At 48.4% G+C, this 17,590-nt stretch overlaps 1 protein-coding gene across 1 annotated transcript in view; it reads left to right on the top strand.

The window, feature by feature from the left end:
- The window catches only part of LOC107123486 (excitatory amino acid transporter 5-like), a gene marked incomplete at its 3' end in the record, with an annotated part of 55,768 nt that overhangs the window by 10,705 nt on the left and 27,473 nt on the right, over nucleotides 1-17,590 (top strand). The window contains exon 3 of the mRNA XM_015426741.1: nucleotides 7,762-7,841. Coding sequence (XP_015282227.1) covers nucleotides 7,762-7,841 — 80 coding nt within the window. The remainder of the gene's footprint in view (nucleotides 1-7,761; nucleotides 7,842-17,590) is intronic.

Raw genomic sequence — 17,590 nt, 5'->3', positions numbered from 1 at the left:
AAGAGTGTGCTACATCTTTTTGTTATTTGTATACCAAGATACTTAATTTTCTTACAAATTTCAAATCCTAACCTATTTTGAATATATCCAATTACTTTGGAATCACAATTTTTTGTTAGTATTTTTGTTCTAGTATTATTAACTTTAAGTCCAACTACCTTACTATAGCTTTGTAGTGTTTGTAACAACTAGTCAATTGATAACTGTGGTTCTTCCAATATGTATACCATGTCGTCAGCAAAGGCCTGAACTTTAAATTCCTCTCCACTTATTTGTAGTCCTTTAATTTCTTTATTTTTTCTGACCATTTCTAATCATGTTTCTAGCACAAAGATAAACAAAAGAGGTGACAGGCGGCAGCCTTGTCTTACACCTTTTTGGATTTGGAAACTGTTTGATAAGTCACCATTTATTATTATTGTAGCTCGTTGACTTTCATAAATAGCTTTGACCATTTTCAAAAAGTTCTCTCCACATCCTGCTATTTTTAATTTTTCTAGTAGGAAGATCCAGTTTAAGTTGTCAAAGGCCTTTTCGGTGTCAATAAAAATCAGAGCCATACTTTTTTTAGCATGTAATTCATAATATTCTACCACATTTAAAATTATTCTCTATTTTGTTGAGGTGCCGGGAGGCAGAAGTAGGCACAGGGGGCATGCATTAGACGGGTTCAAATCATTCCTCATGGACCAGGCCCAAAGAATTGCCATTGGAAACCAGTTATTGTGAGTGTGGGACCTAGGGAAGCCAGCCTCCAGGTGGTACCTGAGGATCTGTCAGCAACATTTTCAGACTACAGAGATCAGTTCCCTGAAAACAGATGCTTCAGAAGGTGGACTTTATGGCCTTGTACCCCACTGAGGTCCCAGGTTCCATTCCCAAATCATCAGACATTTCCCAACCTGGATTTGGCAGCCTAACCTCCCCCCATCTCCCCCTGATGGCCAGGAGGAACCTGGCAACCCTAGTAGGACCTATCCTGTGGGGTCCCACAGGGTGCAGTCCTATCCCCCATGCTCTTCAGTCTTTATGTAAAGCCCTTAGGCCAAATCATTCATAGTTTTGGGGTAGGCTGTCATTGATATGAAGACAATACAGAGCACCCTCTCTCTCTCTCTTTACACACACACACACACACACACACGGGTCATTTGGGGCCAGAGCATGCCGGAGCAGCGCTCCAGCAGCCCAGGAGCAGGCACAAGCCCCGCCCCCAGCTCTCCGCCCCGCGCACCGCAGTAGCGGCGCGATCTTCCCATTATATTCTATGGGGCCATAGAATATAATGGGAAGATCGCACCGCCGCTGTGACGTGACTCCAAACAGAAGGGGTTTAAAGTTTAAACCCCTTCTCTCTTCGCTCCCCTCCACCCGCCTGGGTGTCAGCAAGCTGCCATTATGTTGTATGTTGTATTCTGCATGGTATACTCTTCTTGGTTCGTCCCCCCTCCTGTAGCCTCTAGTGTAGGTGTTTACTTTCTGTTGCTAGCACACTGCGGAACTGCTCAAGGTTGACCAGCTGGAGGTGGGAAGGAGTTATGGCTTGCTTGCTTTGTTTTGTATTCTGATGCCTGAGAAATGTAGTATGAACCGTTGTGTTCCCAGGGAAAAGGCGCAAAGTCTTATCACCCTCCCGCCAGCGGGAATTGGGATCATTGGTCCTGTCTCGGTTCAAGTTCCTTTATTATGTTTCCCTTGGACTGTTGTAGTCATTACTAACAATGATTGTGTTCCTGATCTAACCATCTCTTTTAATAAATTCTATTTTGTTCATCAAATGTGGATTTACTTTGAATGAATGGGGAATCGGACACTGGGGAAGGGAAGGGGAGGCTTTTGAAGATGTCTCCCCCCCATTTTGCTTCCCCTTCTGACATCACTTCTGGTGATATCAGGGGGTGTGGCATATGCTAATAGGCTATTACACTAATAGTCCATTAGGTATGCTAATGAGCTCCTGCAGCTCTTTTTCTACGAAATGACCCCTGTGTGTATGTATGTGTGTGTGTGTGTGTGTGTGTTAGCCATTCAGTTGTGTTTGACTCTTGGCGATTCTCTGGGCCAGCTAGCATACTCCCTGGCAAGATGTAACATCTATTCTTCGGCGGTGTTAGAAGGCCGGTATAAAAAGGTACCTTTGCCAGAGCGATTATGCCCATGTGGTTCAAGGAAAGTTGAAACAATTGAACATATTCTACTCCACTGTGTATTATATGAAACCATCAGAGTAAAGGTTATTCATCCTATCATAAAGAGGTATAATGGATATTCAGACAAGAAGTAGGAAACTATTATTTGATCCTGTCCCACAGCTCATAATAAACTGTGCCAAATTTCTAGCAGTAGCTCAAAAAAATACGTGTTACACGTGTAGAACAACCTTAGAAATAATCTAGAAGGTCCAGGGGATGCAGAGTAGAACTGTATAACCCCGAGAACACTTATTCAACTGTTATTAGAGTATTGTAGACATTTAGAGTTTTAGCAATTTTGTAATTACTAAATACAGTTTTTATTTAAATATTTGATATTTTATAAATCTTACTAGTATCTTTTTTGTATTGAGATACTGAGGTGATTGATTGATTGTAATTGACTTGTGCTGGTTTTATACCGAATAAACCTTCTGAGTGAATAAACCTTCTATGGGCCAGCTCTCCCCACGTTTTCCAATCTTGTACTGTTTCTTTGAGCTGTTCCACCTTCAGGCTGGTGTTGACTTTTATGGTGTCTAGTCACCGCCGTGTTCTTTGGTGGTCAGGTTTCCTTTTGCTGCTAACCAATCCAAGCATAATTGCTCTTTCTAGTGAGCTCTTCCGCATGACATGGCCAAAATAAGTCAGTTGCAGTTTTGTGATATTTCCTTCCAATGACATGTCTGGTTTTATGCGCTCCCATACTTGCTTGTTTGTCACCTTCACTGTCCAAGCAATGGGCAGGAGTCTTCTCCGGTACCACAGCTCAAATGGTAGATATCAGTATATATATTTCCCCTTGTCCAGATCTCCTGGTGATGCAGTAGAGGTCCCCAGGGGTATATTTAGGCAGGAACGCACAGGAACGGAGTTCCGGCTGGCTCCCAAGTTGGCCACGCCCAGCAGGAACTCATTAGCATAATAGGCCACACCCAACAGCAGAAACTCACTAGGATTGGCTACATTAGGGGTGTGTGGCCTAACATGCAAAGGAGTTCCTGCTACAAAAAAAGCCCCTGGTTTTGACAACAAACAAGGTAAACAGAATAACAAGCAAAAGGTGGGTGTGGCTGGATAACCACACTTCTGGTAACATGGGGGTGCGTCCTAATGTGCTAATGAGCTGTGCCGTCAGGGGTGTGGCCTAATATGCTAATGAGTTCCTGCTGTTGGGTGTGGCCTATTATGCTAATGAGTTCCTGCTGGGCTTTTTCTACAACAAGAGCCCTAGAGGTCCCAAATGGCTGCCTGGCTGCCGTGGTTAAATGGCCAAGAGTGAACAAATTGAAATTAAAGACCTAAAAAGACCAAAGTAGTGCTGGTTGGAAAGGCAGAGGTCTTGAAGAACATTATGCTCCCCATAGGTTCCCCGCTTTTGATGGGGTTGAGCTGACCCTTGCCACCTCAGTTAAGAGCCTCAGGGTTGTACTGGACCCGTCATTATTGCTGGAGAAGCAAGCTAACACATTTGCAAAAAAAAAGGCTTTCTTCCAATTCAGCCTAGCTTGAAAAATGGCCCCTTACCTTGAGAAGGCTGACTTGGCCACAGTCACCTGGAGACCAGACTGCTGTAATGCACTCTCCATTGGTTTCCCCTCAAAATCAGTTCGGAAGTTCCAGTTGGTGCAGAATGCTGCAGCTCGGTTATTATCTGGAGCTAGATGGAGCGTGCGTATTACTTCCATTCTACAGTCACTCCACCAGCTGCCCATCAGTTGTTGTTCAGTCGCACAGTCGAGTCCGACTCTTTGCGACCCCATGGACCACATCATGCCAGGCCCTCCTGTCTTCCGCCATCCTCCGGAGTTTGCTCAATTTCATGTCCGTTGCATCTATGACACTGTCTAACCATCTCATCCTTTGCCGTCCCCGTCTTCTTTGACCTTCAATCTTTCCCAGCATCAGGGTCTTCTCCAGTGAGTGCTACCTGCTCACTTGGTGGCCAAAGTATTTGAGCTTCAGCTTCAGGATCTGGCCTTCCAGGGAACAGTCAGGGGTGATTTCTTTTAGGACTGACGGATTCGATCTCCTTGCCCATCAGTTACCGGGCTCAATTTAAACTACTGACTGTCACACACAAAGCCGTTCATGGCCTTGGACCCTGATATCTGCAAGGCAGTCTCACCCGCTATGCTCCACCATGACAGCTTTGCTCACCTGAGCAGGGCCTTCTGCGGGTGCCGGCCCACAAATGGGCAACATCAACAACTGCCTGTACACATGGCCTTCTCCGTTGTGGTCCCCGCCTTATGGACTGGCCTGCCCGAAGTGTTCATTTAAGTGGGCTTTTCTACGCAGGCAATAGGGTAGCACTGCACAAAATGCTTTACAAAGTTACTTTGATTTTTCAGGGACTGTGGTCTATACTACGGTGTATAGTTGACTGTGAAATGGATCCTAGATGTAATTTCACATCATTTAATCTGTCACATTAACACGCTTTGCCTCAGTTCTGTTTTCTAGGCTTCTGGATGATTCCACAACCCAAATCTAGGGTTGCCAGGTGGGGCTGACAAGCCAGCGGGGGACTTCCCAGGAGCCTCCAGGAGACGGGAGGGAAGAAGCACTATTACGATTGAACTCCAAAGGGAGTTCTGGCCGTCACATTTGAAGGGACTGCCTTTCTTCCCTCCATTGGAAATAATGGAAGATGGGGGCACTGTCTTTTGGGGCTCATGGAATTGGACCCCCTGGTCCAATCTTTTTGAAACTTGGGGTGTTTTTTGAGGAGAGGCACCAGATGCCATGCTGAAAATTTGGTGCCTCTACCTCAAAAAACAGACCCCCCGATATCTATGGATCTGTTCTCCATTACACCCTATGGGGACTGGTCTCCATAGGGTATAATGGAGAGCTCAGTGGACATTCTCCCCCCCCCCTTCTGATAACCCTGAACTGGAGGGAGGACCTCCAAACCAGGGGATTCCCTGCCCCCAGTTGGGGATTGGCAACTCTACCCAAATCCTATTTCTCTGTCTATTGAATGTCCTACTTCATAGATAGTATTGACTCACTTTGTGGTTAAGTGTACAGATTCTAATCTGGAGAACCGGATTTGATTCCCCCACTCTTCCACTCGCAGCTGCTGGATGACCTTGGGCAAGCCATAGTTCTGTCAGAGCTGTCCTTGAAAAAGAGCAGTTTCTGTCAGAGCTCTCTCAGCCCCACCCACCTCCCAGGGTGTCTGTTATGGGGAGGGGGAGGGGAAGGAGTTTGTAAGCCGCTCTGAGACTCTGAGTGAAGGGCAGGGAATAAATCCAATCTCCTCCTTCTTCTTGAGTTCCAATGAGAAAGGCAAACTATAAATAATGTAATTAAATAAAGATGATGGGCAGCTATTGATACGATGAAGCCGTGTGTCAATCTCTGTTAAGGTTTAGAGAAGTTGTTTCGGTTATGACTCGGCATCGGAGCCAGGCACACGGACAGAGCTGGTTACTGAACTGTGGCAGGCTTGTGGCTTTCTAGGAGGGGTAGGGGCGTGGCTCATTGGCAGAGCACCTGCTTTATATATAAGAAGGCCCCAGGCAATGTTCCCTCTAAGCTGTGGAGCCTTGTGAGCAAAAATTCTACTTCGTGAGTGACTGGCATTAAAGTTGTGAGCGAGCGATTTGGCCACTGCATAAATTAGTTTGCTCTGGAGCCCTTCTTCCTGAGCTAAGATAAAAATGTGTGAGCCGGAGGCTAAAAAACTGTGAGCTAGCTCACACTAACTCAGCTTAGAGGGAACACTGGCCCCAGGTTCAATCTCCAGTTTGAAGCTCAGGACGTAGGTGACACGAAAGACCTCGATCTGAGACCTTGACGGCCACAGCCAGGCAGAGCAGACAAGACTGGTCTTGATAGGCCATGTACGAGGCAGCTTCCCGTGCCCGTCCAAGGCTCCGTGCTCCTCAACCCAGTGGCCATCTGCGCCCAGAGACCCTCTCTCGGAACAATTCCCGCCTGGGTTTCAGTGTTTACCGGTTCAGAAGAAGAGCAAAATGGGTTTGGGGGAAGATCTGTGAAGGGCAGAGTTGATGAAACAAGAAACGTTTGGGGGCCGTGTGTAACTGCAATCCCAGATAGTTTGAGGTGCCCACTTTCACCATCTACCTGGACCACTTTCCCCCACATATTTGTCCCCATGCTCTGAGATTAGCAGAAGACACTTCTTTTCAGAGGGGTGACTAGTGGGTATTTGAAGCAGGGTCTTCTTGGTTGCTGCACCATCTTTTTGGAATTCCCTCTCAGGGAAAACTTCCACTCACCATTCTTATTCTGTTTTCTCCATTTTGTTAAAACTTGGCTGTTGGGGGTGAGCTCCTCCCCCCCTTTTTAGTATGAGTTATCACTTATTTCCCTTTTTTATATTCTGTGTATGTCATCTGAGGTTCATAATAGTTATACTAACGAGGGCTGCTGCCAATTAAAGATATGGTATTCAGTGGCATGAGGTGTAATCTCTTAATCTGACAATTCAATGTGCATGTTTTTGCATATGAATAAAGCGTTTCGGGGGGGGGGGGAAGCACTTGAACTGTGTTGGAGCAACACAGGTGATTTGTTCAGTGCATGCGAGGTACTTTTATCCTGCCTTGTGTTCAACAAAACGCCCCAGTTCAAAAGATAAAATAATATAAATTATGTTTTGAAACACAAAATATACTGGGAAAATAGACAGAATGGTGCAACAAGAGGCATAAATCGGTTGATAAACTCCAGTCTGGACTGGTGTTGTAGAAGAATCCAGGGCCACATTCCATGACTCTTGCGCTTGGTTTCTGTCCATGCTCAGGGCTGCCAGCTCCAGGGTGGGAAATACTTGGAGATTTTGGGGGTGGAACCTGAGGAGGGTGGGGTTTGGGGAGGGCCCTCAGCAGTGTGCCGTGCCATAGATTTTGCCTTCCAAAGCAGCCATTTCCCCCAGTTAAAGTGGTCTCTGTTGCCTACAGATCAGTAGAATCCTACGAGGTCTCCAGCCGCCACCTGGAAGGCTGTATCAATATAAAGACACTCCGTGAATGAATTACGAACAAAAGCAGAAAGATTGTATTGTACAAACCAATTCAAACCGTTCTAAATCTTTGTTAAAGTTCAACGTAGTGGATGTGAGATAGAAGTATATTTTCAGTTTCACCGCTAAACAGTACCAGCTCTCTGAAGAACCAGAACACGAACACGGCAGTGAAGCCAGCCGTGTATAGCTGCTACTCCTGCAAGACGTAGAACCTTTGTTTTTTATACAAAGGGTTTGTGGACTTCATTTAGAATTTTCCCTTTGTATCAAGTACTTTTTGATCCTAGCTCTTTAAGAATATATAAGGGTTTGTTGAACTTTAACAAAGATTTAAAACTGTTTCAATTGTTTTGTACAATACAATCTTTCTGCTTTTGTTCATCATTCATTCACGGAGTGTCTTTATATCGATACAATCTCCTCCTGTGAACTCTCCTTTGGATATGCCACCTGGAGGCTGGCAGCCCGATCATGCCCCAGCTGTGTTTATTTTGTGTAGCCTTTTCCTGGCCCTACCAAGTTCCTTCCCCATGGCCTGACACGTTTGCTTTTCCTTTTCCCCTCCAGGAGAAGCAGTATTTCTCTTTCCCCGGAGAGTTGCTGATGAGGATGTTGAAGATGCTGATCTTGCCTCTCATCACCTCCAGGTAAGAGCAGGGAGGCTGGGGAGGAGGCAGGCAGCCGCTAAGGGTGGTGATGAGATATTTTGCCCAGGTGGGTTCACTCAACTCTCAGCTGAGGGGGGGGGGAATAGAGATGTGAAGGCCCGGAAAAAAGATCGGGGAAAAATCCCCCCCCCCCCCTCTTTTGCTTAAAGCCTTTTTTTCTGTATTTTCCAAATAATTTCTAAATATATATATATATGGTATCAGATTGATCTAATTTCTGTGCACTGAGGACAAGCAAGTCCTAGGTTACAAACTGAACTCTCCAATGCAAGAACAAGATGCATTTCTTCCTTTAGGAGGTGCTATTGTCACAAGAAAAGAAAAAGGTTTCAGTTTTGTTTTTGCATGTGGGTGGGTATTCTGTTTGTAATAATTGTTTGGACACACTATATTTTTAATAGGCTAGTTGTGATAATTTCATGCCAAGTAAAAATGTCCATAGTCATATTTTATGTTCCTAAAATAACAGAATGACTTTCAATCTAGAAAAGACAAAAAAAAATGCCAATGTAGCATTTTTTTTCAATTTTTCAAAAAATGTCCGTTTCCCCCCGAAAAAAACCGGGTTTTTTTCCGAGCGTCAAAATTTCCGGAAACTTTACATCTCTAGGGGGGGAGAGTTTGCCCTCCAGGGACCGTGATCAGACTGACCTCTGCTCAATTGCAAAAGGGTCATTTGTGCTTGCAGTATATAACAATTAAGCAGTTTTGGGGTTTTTGAATTATATAGTACAGTAAAGGATCCGTTACCATGGGAGAAGAAAACTCTGAAATCTCCTGTGACATTAGGTGCGTCCAGTTGTTTTTCTGCAGAAAAATAAATCGTGATTATATATAGAGAGAGATGTGTGGGCAAGAGGTCTCTCCGAGGTAATTAGCCGCAATAGCTAAATGGAGCCTCCACGGGAAATGTTCTTCCAATGTTCACCTGCCTTTTGTGCCATAGCACTAGCAGATTGAAGGAAATTATTTGTCAGGTTCCCAGTCAAATCACTCTCTACACACACTTTCTTCAGTGAATGTTTTATTTAGAGATATGAGATGCTGTGGGTTCAAACGCTTTGTTAGGACTGATTGGCAAGGTGGGAAACACAAGGTGTACTTACAACCCCAAATTCCATGCATTCAACGTCAGCATCACTACAGTGGTCTTGAAAGATATACAACCACTATCTAGCCAGGCACAGACTTTCCTCCAAGGATATTTCTCGTGAGAACAATGTCTTTGGGGCCTCTTCAGAAGATTACTAAGCGACCTCCCTATTCCACTACGCGGGCACACTCCCCCCACCCCCAGGAATATAATGGCGGTGAGGGCAGCGATAAGAAAACACAAGCAGACAGAAGCAGGTAAATCATGGGGAAAGGTTACAGGTCTTAAGCAAAATACATCATCAGGTGCTGCCTATTTGCCTGTTATCGAAGGCCTGAGTCTGACATTATTATAGCTGTATAGATAGATACAGGGGTCATTTCATAGAAAAAGAGGTGCAGGAGCTCATTAGCATAGCTCATTAACATCGCTTATTTGCATATGCCACACCCCCTGACATCACCGGAAGTGTGTCAGAAGGCCACACCCACCACACAGGCTCCACTGGACTCTTTTGGATTGCTAGCTATCGGGGGGGGGGGAAACGTGCAGATCTGTCCTTGCAGAGGAGGGATTCTTGTTCTGACTGAGGGCTGCTGGGAGCAGGGGGTGGGGCTTGTTGCATGTGCCCGCCCCCCGGACTCTTTACTGCTGGAGCTCCACTCCTGTGCGCTCCTGCAGGAAATGACCCCTGGATAGATCTATAGCTTATGGACACACAACTCTGCCTTTTATGGACCCACGCCATTGGCCACACTAACTCCAGCTGAAGTTGCCAACTCTGGGTTGGGAAATTCCTGAAGATTTGGGGGTGGAGTTTGGGGAGGGGAGGGGCCTCATCAGGGTACCGTGCCATAGAGTGAGGGTTGCCAGCCTCCAGGTGGGGCCTGGAAATCTCTGCTATCGAAATTGATCCTCAGATGACAGAGATGAGTTCCCCCTGGAGCAAACGGCTGCTTTGGAGGGCGGATTCTGTGGCACTGTACCCCGGCTGAGGTCCCTCCCCAAACCCCGCCCTTCCTGATCTCTTGCCAGGCAAATCCCCAAATATGGTTGACAGATGTAGTTCTGGAGCCCTGTGCTTCATAGGTGTGCGCAGGGCCCAATTTGAATCAGGACCATAGCATGCATGGTGAAGAGGGTAACTCCTTCCCACCTGCACTGTTTTCCCGATCTGAAATAGCCCTGGGAGTCACTCTTTTCAAATAGTAACCACTGGGAAGGGGCTTAACCCCCTTCTCCTGGTGTGCTATATTCCCAAACCAAATCATGCCTGGGAGCTAACTTCCAAGCACCGAACACCCAGACTGCATCCGGTCAACAGGGGCTGGGTGGGGCTTTTGGGGACGGCACTCCCTTTCTTAAAGGCACAGCCCCACAAGAATTTCTCCTGTAAATGCTTTTTTCAATCATTTTTAAACTTTTTTAAAAGGTGCGCGCTCCTTTAAGCAGAGTGGGGTGCGGTAGTTGACTGATTCCCAAGGGGGTTGGAGTAGGTGACCTCTAGGATCCCTTCTAACTCTGGGTCAAGAAACTGGTTTCCTTTAAGAGAGTCTTTCTGCCTAAGTGTTCACTTTCTTGCCGGCTTGTTCTCAGAATTGTTGCTTAAGCCGGCAGAAGTGATTAACTTGCAGCAGTTGAGAAATGTCATCTAAAGTGGTCGACAGCTTGCAGTTTAGAGATCTATCCCGGTAACAGCTTCCTATGGGCTAAATGGCTTTTCTTTCTGCACTGAGAACTTCAGCCGCACCAGGGGGAAAAAACACTTCCTCTACAAGCCACAAAATCCTGGCTGTGAGCCTGAGCTGGGCAGACACAAGGACTTTGTAATGTATAGTTAGGTACTTAGTGGCTAAGAGTTTGAGCTTTCTGTCCAACCCTTTTAGCTGGAGGGGGATGGTTGCTTCATTACCGGCAGGGTTTACTTTCAGTCTCAGAACTAGGGTTGCCAGCTCTGACCTGGGAAATACCTGGATGCAAGCCCTGTCCTGGGAAATACCTGGAGATTGGTGGGGACGGGACGGGGGCTGATCAGGGTGGGGTTTGGGGAGGGGAGGGACTCCACTGGGTATAACACTGTAGAGTCCATCTTCCAAAGTGGCCATTTTCTCCAGGGGAACTGATCTTTGTTTCCTGGAGATGTTGGAATCCCAGGAGATCTCCAGTCACTGCCTGGAGGTTGGCAACCCTATGGAACCCAAGCAGCAGCAACCGCCAGCCAGCTTTTTAAAATGCGTTGATTTGGCACGTGCATGTATATGAGTTCAGTTCTCCGTTCCTGCCCTTCTTGTTGCCCCTGCCTCCAGTTCAGCTTTTGGGCCTGTTGGCCTCATGTTTGCAGAGCCAGGGCTATTTTTGGGCAGGAACGCACAGGAACGGAGTTCCGGCTGGCTTCAGAGTTGGCCATGCCCACTACAGCCAAACCCTCTGTGTGCGTGGCTAGAGGGAAGGCCTGGAGAGCGATCCTCCTCTGGCGACTCCAAGGCGGGCGGGCCAGGGGCCCCCTGGAAGGATCGGGGAGGCATTTAAATGCCTCCCCCAGTCTGCCCAAGGGCTGGCTTGCCTGGGCTCTCTACAGCCGTGGGGCGCCCAGGCAAGCCAACGGAAGGCAATTTAAACTGTCTTTCCTTCCCTTCAAGGGGGGGTGGTGGCTTGTCCAGGCTCCCCGCAGCCACGGGGCGCCCGGGCAAGCCAAGGGAAGTAATGGGGTATGGCCTAATATGCTAATGAGCTGCACTGTCAGGGGTGTGGCCTAATATGCTAATAGGTTTCTGCTGTTAGGTGTGGCCTATTATGCTAATGAGTTCCTGCTGGGCTTTTTCTACAAAAAAAGCCCTAGCAGAAACAATAGAGAGATCACGGGAAGGATGCAAACGATGAAAACAACCGCGATGTAGTATTATGAGAATATATCTAGACTGCCGTTTTGCAGTGAGTCGCGTTTCTTCAACTAGTAATAAAGATGCACGCATACACACAACGGAATTTGCACCTACTCCCGTTTCACACAACAGCTTTTTCTCGGTGTGCTGCGTAAGTAACGTCAATTTGCACGTCGACAATTCTGATCTGTGAATTAACACTCAGCATTCTTCCCACTCCAATGAAACAGATTCTTTCCGTGCTCATGTTTGTAGCTTGGCCTCAGTTTTCCTTGGGGCTGCCAGTTCTGGGTGGGGAAATACCCAGAGGGGAGGGCGGGGTTAGAGGAGGGGAGGGACCTCAGCAGGGGACAGTGCCATAGAATCCACCCTCCGAGCCAGCCATTTTTCTCCAGGGGAGCTGGTCTCTCTAGTCCGGAGATCAGTTGAAGAAGTGGGAGGAAGAAGACCAAGAGTTGGATTTCTCCAGTCACTGCCTGGAGGTTAAGGAGTCTCGGAGCGGCTCACAGTCACCTTCCCTTCCTCTCCCCTGTGAGGTAGGTGGGGCTGAGAGAGCTCTGAGAGAACTGCTCTTGTGAGAACAGCTCTGAGAGAACTTGTGACTGACCCCAGGTCACCCAGTTGGCTTCATGTGGAGGAGTGGGGGGATCATACCCGGTTCTCCTGATTAGAGGCTGCCGCTTTTAACCACGGCACCTAACTGGAGGCCGGCAACCCTGCTTTGCTCTGGCTGAGCCAACAGACTGTGTGATGGGGCCAACCCATGAAGGAGAGGCTATCGCTCGGGGGGGCGGAGCGCCTGTCTTGCAAATGGAAGACCCCAGATTTAGTCCCCCGAGCCTCTGTGGGAAGGATCTCAGTAGCCAGTGTCAGGAAAGGCCTCTCCCTGCTTGAGACTTTGGTGAGCCGCTGCCCGTCAGAGTAGAATGTGCAGAGCTAGATGCACCACTAGCCTGAACTCGCTGTGTTGGGGGTTGTGAGGAAAGGGACTGGGAATAAAAACAGCCACTATTGTAATGCCCCTGTGTCAGGGTCCCTAGTCTGCCGCTTCGCGCATCCAGGCATTCAGAGACACAGGGAGGGCACTGCGAAGGACCGTCTCCCTGATCTCGGGGTGCAGACCCAGGCGGTATTGCTCGGCCATCACTCCATCGGGCCAACCTTGGATCTTAGCCGCCTGGCGCTTAAATTCTTCAGTATATTCCCGCACCGACCACTTCCCTTGCTTGAAGGTGCGTAAGTAAGCCTGAGCGTGCTCACCAGCATTCGGGTCTTCATATTGAGCTCAAAGAGCCCACATAAAGGCATCTACCGACTGGAGTTCCGGACCATCAGCATTGTGCAGGCTCACGTACCAGTTGGCTGCCTCGTCCCTCAACTAGGAAGCTATATAGTCCACCCGGCGTTCTTCGTCAGGAAACAGGTGGCCCCAGTTCACGATGAACTTCTGGGCACGTCCCACAAAGAACGCCAGTTTCTCGGGGGTTCCATCAAAAGTGGCGTCCAGCGGTCTCCTCGCCGTTGCTCATCTCAGCGTGAGAGATGCGGGTCGAGGGATGAAGATTCCTGACACTTTGTCAGGGTCCTTAGTCAGGTTACACAACACAGGGCTTCATAAGAAGATAGCTGTTTATTGGTAAATCCAGTACTAGAGACACGTGTACAGCTTGTGTCAGGAATGGCCGCCTATACAAGGGCCTCTGACTTATACTAGAATCAGACATCCCTCCCAGTAAGCATAAGCCAATGGATACATCTCGCATGTGCAGGTGGGCAAAGCAAAAAGCCGTTGACTTTCCCAGCCGAGTAAAACTGCAGCTGGAGCATCTACAAGGTCAAGCATAAGGTAGCAAACAGTTGGTGAGCCAGGGAGAGCTGAGACACAAAACGGGAGGGCACCCCTCCCCATTCCAGACTTGTGACAGGGCTACCTGACACCCTGCATAGATCTATGGCGTAGCCTTATTTGGAATCCTGTGTGCCGTTCTGGTCACCGTATCTCGAAAAGGGCACAGCAGAAATGGAGAAAGAACAGAGGAGGGCAACCACAATGAGTAGGGGGCTGGAGCACCTTCCTTCTAAGAACAGTCTGAAAAGTCTGGGGACTTTTCGGTTTAGGAAAGAGACGATGAAGGGGGAACACAATCGAGGTTTATAAAATGATGTACGGGGTGGAGACAGTTGACCAAGAGAACTTTTTCTCCCTCTCCCAAAATATTAGAACTCGAGGACAGTCAATGTCACTGATGGGCAGTAGATTCAGGACAGACAAAATGAAATACTAGTTTACACAGAGGGTGCTTAAAATTTGGAATTTGCTGCCAGAGGATGTAGTGACGGCCACAGGAGTAAACAGCTTTGAAAGGGGATTAGATAGATTCATGGAGGATAAGTCTATCAATGGCTACCAGCCATAGAGTCTAAGGGGAAGCTCTACATTCAGAGGCACTAAACCTCTGAACCCCAGAGCCAGGAGGCGACATCAGGGGAAGGCCTTGGCCTCTGTGCCCTGTTGTCAGCCATCCAGAGGGACTGGTTGGCCACTGTGTGAGACAGACTGCTGGATCCCCTCCCCACAACAGACACCCTGTGAGGTAGGTGGGGCTGAGAGAGCTCTGACAGGAACTGCTCTTTTTCAAGAACAGCTCTGACAGAACTACGGCTTGCCCAAGGTCACATCAGCAGGTGCAAGTGGAGGAGGAGTGGGGAATCAAACCCTGTTCTCCCAGACTAGAGTCCACGCACTTAGAAGAAGAAGAAGAAGAGATTGGATTTATACCCCGCCCTTCACTTAGAGTCTCAGAGCGGCTTACAAACTCCTTTCTCTTCCCCTCCCCACAACAGACACCCTGTGAGGTGGGTGGGGCTGAGAGAGCTCTTGACAGAAACTGCTCTTTTTCAAGTACATATCTGACAGAACTATGGCTTGGCCAAGGTCATCCAGCAGGTGCAAGTGGAGGAGTGGGGAATCAAACCCGGTTCTCCCAGATTAGAGTCCACGCACTTAACCACTACCCCAAACTGGCTACACCAAACCACTACACCAAATACACACACACACCCCTTATAGCATAAGAACATGAATTTTATTGTGCTGTAACAATAAAATTCATTCGGCATAAGAACATGTTGGGCCAGTGTGCTGTAGCGGTTAGAGTGACATACTGGGATTTGGGAGACCCAGGTTCGAATCCTCACTTTGCTGTGGAAGCGTGCTGGATGACCTTATACACTCTCAGTTCCACCTACCTCACAGGGTTGTGGTGAGGGTAAAATGGAAGAGAGGAGAATGGGGTAAGCCGCTTTGGGCTCCCATTGGACAGAAAGGCAGAGTAGAAATGAAGTAAAATAAAGTTTCATGACTGATTCATAGAAACTCTGTATTGTCCTTTCTGGAGATTTGTATTTGGGACGTTATCCTTGTCATGCATTGCTGTATATTACACAGTTGTGTACAAAGGAAGCCTTTGTTTGGAAGCTCCCATCTTCTAGGCACTGAATAACTCTCCCTGTTTCCTTTCATTAGCCACTCTGTCCATTTTCCTTTAATGGGATCACTCACGTGGCCCAGAATGTGCAGCCGGAGATTAGAACTTGCTAAAAGGCTGAGGATTTTCTCAGGCGTCACTGATCTGAGCTTCCAAAGCCAGAGCTGCTGCACTGCCCGACTCTTGGGAGACCGGCAGTCGGTGCTGCGCTTCAGAACGGTCCCCCTCGCATGAGAGGGCCTCCCCCCAAAAAAGGGCCTTCTTTCCTCCTGTCCCTGTTTCTCTCTTGCATGATGCAACGTGTTGCCTTTTGCTTCAGCTTTGCAGAATTCGAAGCATGAATGTTAAGGCCGAGGGTACAAGATTTACATGCTTGCCAACTCCAGGCAGAGGAATTCCTGGAGATTTTGGGGTGGTGAAGTTTGGGGAAGGGAGAGATCTCCGGGTGGTGGCTGGAGATCTCCCACTATTGCAACATCTCCAGGCGACAGAGATAAGTTCCCCTGGAGAAGGTGCCTGCCTCGGAAGGCGGACTCTGTGGCATTAGACCCTATTGAAATCCGTCCCCTCTCTCAAAGCTGCCCTCCTCAGGGTCCACCCCCCAAATCTCCAAGTATTTCCCAAACCAGAGCTGGCAACCCTAACCTCAGCAGGGCATGATAGGGATGCCAGCCTCTCCACCCTCCCTAGGCACTGTCCTCAAAATGTCTTGGATTTGGCAGGGCAGTGCTGGCAAACTTGCTGGGAAAGGCCTCTCACTATCTGAGGCCCTGGTCAGCTGATGCCAGTCAAGGCAGACAATATTGGGCTAGAAAGACTCCCTGGTCTTGCTGTTCCACCCTGGCTGTTAACCTTTTAAGGAAAAATAAGCGTGTCTTTAAAGAAGAAGAAGAGATTGGATTTATACCCCGCCCTTCACTACCCGAGGGAGTCTCAGAGCGGCTTACAAACTCCTTTCCCTTCCCCTCCCCACAACAGACACCCTGTGAGGTAGGTGAGGCTGAGAGAGCTCTTGACAGAAACTGCTCTTTCTCAAGGACAGCTCTGAGAGAACTTGTGACTGGTCCAAGGTCATCGAGCAGGTGCAAGTGGAGGAGTGGGGAATCAAACCCAGTTCTCCCAGATTACAATCTGCGCACTTAACTACTACACCAAACTGGCTTTTGGAAGCCCTCTCTCTCTTTCCTGCAGAGCCCCAAGGCAAACTGAGGCAGCTTGAGCATGCTGAGCAACTAAGTAAGATTCTTTTAAAGGTGGAAAGGGAAAAAAGCATAAATATAAGATAAAATTGTGACAGCAGTGGAGGCAAATCAATACATAAGTTTCTGTAAATGATTTCCAAATATCTAAAAATAAGTCTGTACTCAGTTGCTATCTGTATGTTGATAGAGTTCTAAGGTCCTTGATTCATTGATTTACCGGAGGTGTGCTTTTATCTTTACAGTGCTGTAATATGAGTCTTTTAGGTGTAGTAATGGCACAGAGGGTCCATTTCCGTTGACCATTGATAAGCCTCCAAGAGACAGGCAGATAGTTTAAATGTACATAAGCAGGGGTCATTTCCTGCCGGAGTGCGGTGGAGCGGCGCTCCAGCAGAAAGGAGCCCGGAGCCCCCCCCCGCCACCATTCCTGGCCCGCCTGCGCAGGCGGTTGGGCCAGGGAAGCCCTGCAGAGCCCCCCACCGCCTGGGGGGGATTTAAATGCCTTTCTTTCCCTTCCCCAGATGGGGAAGGGAGAGAGAGGCATTCTACACATGCCTGGGTTCCCTGCCTGATCTTCTCTAGGTGCCCCGTGGCTGCGGAGGGCTGGCTGGACAAGGGAAGGGGAGGCAGGCAGACATACCCCCCCTTTCCCCTGAGCCTCTCTGCTTCTGCGGAGAGACTCGGGGGAAGGGGGGTATTTAAATGCCTGAGTTCCCTGCCCGATGTTCTCTGGGTGCCCCGCAGCCGCAGGGCACCTGGAGAACATCGGGCAGGGAACCCAGGCATGTCTGCGTCCCTGCCCTCTCCTCTCCTGCATCCCTGCCCTCTCCTTCTCCATGCCCCCCCTTCCTCTGAGCCTCTCCCCTGTTGCGGAGAGACTCAGGTTAGTGGGGGGGTTAAATGGTTTTCTTTCCCCAGATGGGGAAGGGAAAGAAAGCCATTCTAAGAATGCCTGGGTTCACTGCCCGATGTCTCAGCAAATGGACTTCAAGGCACACAATATGCTGATCAAGCTGCTGATGCCCAAGCCAGAAAATGGGGGGGGGGGGGGCTGGAGGGGATA

Source organism: Gekko japonicus, unplaced genomic scaffold (genome assembly GCF_001447785.1).
Source record: "Gekko japonicus isolate JY-2015 unplaced genomic scaffold, Gekko_japonicus_V1.1 scaffold3822, whole genome shotgun sequence".
NCBI lineage: Eukaryota > Metazoa > Chordata > Lepidosauria > Squamata > Gekkonidae > Gekko > Gekko japonicus.
Note: the sequence above shows the minus strand (reverse complement) of the source record. Positions and strands in the feature narration are given on the sequence as shown.